General features: G+C 33.9%; 1 protein-coding gene across 1 annotated transcript in view; it reads left to right on the plus strand.

Annotated features, from left to right (window-relative positions):
- Nucleotides 1-1,196: 1,196 nt before the first annotated feature.
- LOC134231000 (tetraspanin-18-like) overlaps nt 1,197-5,924 on the plus strand; it is a 4,762-nt gene continuing 34 nt past the window's right edge. Inside the window, exons 1-8 of the mRNA XM_062712869.1 lie at nt 1,197-1,235; nt 2,713-2,778; nt 2,914-3,144; nt 3,308-3,382; nt 3,515-3,625; nt 4,874-5,062; nt 5,187-5,270; nt 5,791-5,924. The exon at nt 5,791-5,924 is cut by the window's right edge and continues 34 nt beyond it. Of these exons, the coding sequence (XP_062568853.1) occupies nt 2,719-2,778; nt 2,914-3,144; nt 3,308-3,382; nt 3,515-3,625; nt 4,874-4,936 (540 nt within the window). The 5' untranslated portion in view covers nt 1,197-1,235; nt 2,713-2,718 and the 3' untranslated portion in view covers nt 4,937-5,062; nt 5,187-5,270; nt 5,791-5,924. The remainder of the gene's footprint in view (nt 1,236-2,712; nt 2,779-2,913; nt 3,145-3,307; nt 3,383-3,514; nt 3,626-4,873; nt 5,063-5,186; nt 5,271-5,790) is intronic.

Here is a 5,924-nt window from a genome sequence, read left to right on the forward strand (position 1 = left end):
GCTAGTATTTTGAGATAACAAACAGTATTAAAGCCCAAAATTCATTCAAAATGCAAAATAGGAGCAGAGCAACACGGATCTCCAATAAACCAAAGGTGGGATCAGGCGCCACGGAGGAGTGAGCATCCTCTGCCGGCCGGTATTATCTGCCGTGTGCTCCTTGTCATGATCGGGAAATATCGGAAAATTCGTCGTCAAGTTAGTGTGATATAATGGACTAACAATTAGTATGAAAAATGTCGGTCAGAATTTAATTCAATGATAACTTGTATTGATGACAGGACCATTGTATCGACCATAGAACTTAGAAAATGATGACTTTGAAAGAGACTTGTGATGTTCTTGTTTCATCATCTTGTTTGTAAATAATTATCTCGTTTTAGAAATTGTACATACATTGAGCATTCTCTTGCGTATCGAATCAACTGACAGATATAAACTGGGTATGCAGGCGATAAGGGTATATTGCTGCATAAATAAGGGAAGTTGACGATAGAAATGTTAAAGTCATCATGTTTATCATAGAGTTTGGTTGTTACACTATGTCTTTTTCAGGTAAAATATCCAAATATGAAACAGATGTGTCAGATTCTATGGCATATTATTTTAACTTCACTTGGATATATGTACATGTATATATCGTATCGAAATAAAAATGGAAATAACCAATGTTAATGGATTATTTTGTCGAGTTGAAAGCCACAGCATATTGTCTTCTTTTCACGTACATTTTGTATGAGATTTTGGACAAACTCTGCTTCACATAAATATATGCACAAAAAATAGTTCTGCTTATAACTGGGTGCAATTGGTACCCATGGGAATTCCAATAGAATATTGGAAGATCTGGTCTCCAACCATTTCTAAACGTAATGAAAAAAATTCAAATGTCAGGTACCTGTTGAATTTGTCTCTCTATATAGAATGAGAAATAAGAAACAGAAAGTTGAAAGCAAAAAAAAAAATAATTAAAAAAAAAACCAACAAACAAACAAAAAAAACAAAACAAACAAACATTGAGGGGGATAGACTATTTTTGAATTTTAATAGTTATGACAGCTTTCTGAAAAGTCTCCCCCGTAGTCTTGTTTAACCAGCAGTAACAAAAGACGAAGATCAAGTTACCAGCGAATGAAAGCCAACGGAAGATAATTAGAACATAGATTTAAATTAACATTGAAAGAGATAAGGAATCCACAAACCAAGTCAATCAGAACTCTTTACAAGCAAAGGTGGTGAGTATATACCTGAGTTTTTTTAGTTTTTGAATTTAAGTTTCATTTTCCAATCAACTCAAAATTGATATCCAAATTATTGCGTTCAATACCTTGGCGTTGTATTTCGCATATGGAGTATGTAAGAAACACTACAAATAGGAGCTTTCAATATCGAACGCCCCGTTGAAGAAAAAAATGTCGTTTGGTCAACAACTTTTAAATTTTATGATCAGTAGTGGCAGCCAGCTAAGATTTGTTTATTTTGCAACAAAATTGAAATTTATGAATAATTTAGTACGTGTATAACATATCAATTAATGTGAGTTATTAAATCGAAATCATTCAAATCAATGGGAAATGTTTAGCTATATAATAAAGGAACAATTGATATTATATTGGCACTCGTTAAATATATAAATGCACTCGCAAGCTGGTGCATTTGTATAGCCAACTCACGCCAATATTCACCAATATACGTACTAGGTTTTTTCACCCTCATACAGAATTACTTCGCCCCAGTACCTTATCACAATTCTTATGGACTGCTCCCTTTCCACTAGTGTCTTACTTTTAACCTTTGATCTTTATATTGTATCTCTCAAAGAGTGGCTTTATTACCTAGCGTCTTCAGTTTTCTTCTTTAAATATATAATATATATATTAATAAAAGATATCCTATACCTTGTAGAACCCAGTAACTTTACACGTTACATTTTGGTGGCATCCAAACAGGGGATGAGGTAAATAATTCAATTTGTTATAAGAAACTTTTCTAGCCAGGTGGATTCCGAGGAGACTTTTGAAGATTTCATTACTAATTTCAATGTACTATTGTTTGCAGCTAACTGTAAAGTTTCACATTACTTCACGATCTTTTTCGTCAGATGCATCCAGCGTAAACAATTCACGTGACTCGTCGACTCAAATTATCAACATTGACACGGATATAGTCTGTTGCACGAGCAACCAATCAGGGATAAGAATAAAGTTCCATTCGTAAAGCTTGCGGTTAGGAGGCGTGTACAATTTACCTTGAGAGCAGCTGTCAACTAGATCGTGACGTAACGTAAAACTTTACAGTCGACTGCAAACAATAGTAAATTTCTATTATTGCCCCGTCCTACCCCCAGGGGTCATGAATTTGACATCTGAGAACCTACACAACTCTTGAATGCTTACTCGTAAGTTCCAGCTTTTCTTGTACAGAAGTTCTTGAGATGATTTTAATGACCCACCCTGCCTTTGAATTTTTTTTATTTTCTCTCCTTATAAGAGGTGTTTACCAATTTAACAATTTAAACTTTCCTTTAACCAAGGATACTCTGTACAAATTTTAATTAAAATTAGCTCAGTGGTTCTTCATAAGTTGTATTTGGAAATTTTACAAACAAGCGAACGGTCATATGGACGACGGACAACTGGTGATCAGAAAAGCTTACTTAAGGTTTCAGCTCAAAAGAGCTTAAAATTGATAATAAATATTTTTATTTTTCAGACAAAGATGGATTGTTTCTCCTCAATGGGCAAAGTGTTCCTGGTATTCATCAATATCTTATTTATGGTATGTTTGAAATTTTATCTCTTGTCCTGGCGTTGTTTAACGAAATCGTGAACAGAAACTTAAGATATTCTAGCCTACATTTATCTTTGTTGATGATTTAAATTTTCTAACTCCGTTTTTATTCCCTCGTCAAAGATATTCGGGTTGATGTTAATTCTTCCCGGAATCCTAATTCTGGCAAACATTGAATACATCGATGAGAACGTCAAACCTCTAATGAAGACGCTGTCTTACGGTGACGTCAATCTGGCTGACGTAGCAGACGGTCTCTCTATCTCCATGATTATCCTGGGAGCCTTCACTCTCTTGGTGGCTGGTCTAGGATTGTGTGGAGCCTGCAAATCAAACAAGAAATGTCTCTGTGTGGTCAGTTCTATTACAGTATATCCAGTTATATATATGTACCAATAACAAGTTAAATGAACATGCAAGTTATACGTCATTAATATGAATTAAAACGTTTAAACATCTGAAAATAATGTGTTAGTGTACTTAATTAACTTGATGGGACTTCTATTTTTCTTTTTAGTACTCGATAATAGTACTCACTCTTCTGGTGTTACAATTGGTCGGAGTGGCGCTCTGGGCAGTTGCCAATGATAAGGTAACTTACATGTGCTTAATTTGCATTGTTTTCTTTGACAAAAAAGTAGATATTTCTTGCGATGAAAGTAACGGATTTTGGAATTTATTCATGCAGAATGTATATAACCACCATGACTTTTTTATGTTTAAGGTGACCAACTCCATTAAAAGTGAACTACTCAACAACCTACAGACTCACTACACAAAGGAGGATCTATCAAGCCATGAAATCTCTACGGCCTGGAACTATCTTTTCATGAAGGTATCGACATACAAAAACACCGCCAAATAGTTTTCAAATCAAACTTATTTAGGGCGGCTTTAATCTTAATGATAAATTTCTTTGATGATACTTACCAATGTCAAAAAATGTTTACATGAGAGAAATTTCAGTAGTACTGTGCAACAATATATTTAACAAAAATGGTATAAATCAGATACGTAAAAATTTCAAGGAACTTTTGGAAAATTTGAAATTAAGTTTTTCTTACTAAAACCAGTAACATAAAAACTTACACGACTTTTCAACTCTACGATGTATAGAACAATATTACACGATGAATTAAAGTCCAGGCTTGTAAAATATGAAATAATAAATATCCTAATTATATTCAATAAATATAACAGATGAGTTTGTTTGATACTATCTATTTGGTTATTGGAGATAAGGTTTTCCAATAATCTGTAAGAATTCCCATGGGTACTAATTGCGTCTCGTAATAGGCAGACTATTCTGGTATTTATACGAAGCAAACTTTATGCAAAATCTTACACATAGGAAGAGGAAAACACTTGTTATGGCATTCAACTCATTAGATATATATCGACGACGTATGATCAATAAACAGTAGTTACTTCCATTTATATGTCGACATGATATATCCCAGTGAGCTTGACATTGATGTAACCACAGAGTCTGACACATCTGTTTTATATTTGAATATTTTACTACAAAAAGACATAATGGTAATCTTACAAGAAATTTTCATAATAAATATGATGACCAACTTTGCAATCGTCAACTTAAATTATTGACGAAAAAGTTTATATAATGGGAATATTAACAGCATATCTTGTCAGCAGATACAACCTATCCTTAAGTCACATTCGAACTTACGTTTAATTTTCTTGTCAATAGTTATGCCATTAGTTACACATTAATTCCGTTATTTCCCGATCATGACAAGTAGCACACGGCGGGAGTGACCGGTCAGCAGGGGGATGCTCACTCCTACATGGCACCTAATCCCACCTCTGATGTTTTAGAGGTCTGTGTTAGCTAAGCTCCTGTTTTGTTTTGTTCCAATGGACTTTTGAGCTTGAATACCGTTTGTTATCTCCATATATTTCATTACATATGAAACGGTATTATTTTCCTTTTTGTAAACTTTTTTTTGGTAATGATTGAAGGTTCCTTAATAAACCTTTCGTTCAAAATGTGTTTTTAACGATTTCAATTCAAATACAAAAATTCAAACTACTAGTAATTTCTATCAATTTTGCAAAATAGCTGTCTTGTTGCGGTGTCAATGATAATCAGAACACGACAAACGACTTCACAAACACCCCGTGAAAAACCTCCTCAGCTGGTACAAAGAAAGTCCCCATCTTTTGCTGTACCGGGATCAACACCAACAACTATAACCTCATCATCTTCACGTCCTGCACGGATGACGTGTATAAAGGCTTTTACAATACAGTAAGTTCAGAAACATAGATATAGCTCAAAGTTTTATCTTAAATTTCATAATCAAATTTGTTGTCAGAAATTATAATCCAAATCCCTGACTAAATTGACTGAAGTACGTTTTTATCAATAACAGGGTTGTTATAGTGCTGTAGAAAAGGCCATATCTACCTATACTTTGTACTTCATCGCTACCGGATGTATCATCTTAGGCGTAGAGGTAAAGTAACTCAGGACTATTGAAAGAGATATCCAATCAGTTTGTAAGGTCTTTGTTTTTAAACCGAATTTGACGAGGAAATGTTCCATCTAGCTGATCAAAACATAGTGTTCACGGTGGAGGTGACCGTTCAGAAGGGGATGCTTACCTCTCTGAGGCACCTGATTCCACGTCTAGAATTCCTTCCGTATTTTATGCCCTTTTGACAGATTTTATTTTGTTTTTACTTTTTTGAGATCGATTACTATGTGTTATCTTCACCCTTTATCATCCTTCTACATGTAACCACTCTGGCAAGTTGCAGAGGTTGGTCATACTTAAAAGTTAAGCGTTCCTGGTTTTCATTGAGATATTTACTCTGATTGACAAATGGTATTTATGCTGCTTGACAAATGGAGTTTTGTAATTTTCCATCATTTTCCAAAAAAAAAAAAAAATTGTAGTGATATACAAACTGACCAAATAAATGAAAAAAACATTTATATCATTATATTGCAAAAAGTTATGGCGTTTATTTCAGATTATTGGTCTCGTGTGCGCATGCTGTTTGTGTAAAAACATTGGAAAGAAAAAGCAGGAAGTTTCCCCCCGTAAAAAGAAGAAAAAATAATTATAGAACATGATAATCAAAAAGTTTGAATGAAGAATAACAAA

This window comes from Saccostrea cucullata, unplaced genomic scaffold (assembly GCF_032062105.1).
Source record: "Saccostrea cucullata isolate Sc308-1 unplaced genomic scaffold, CSIRO_AGI_Scuc_v1 ctg7197, whole genome shotgun sequence".
Classification (NCBI taxonomy): Eukaryota; Metazoa; Mollusca; class Bivalvia; order Ostreida; family Ostreidae; genus Saccostrea; species Saccostrea cuccullata.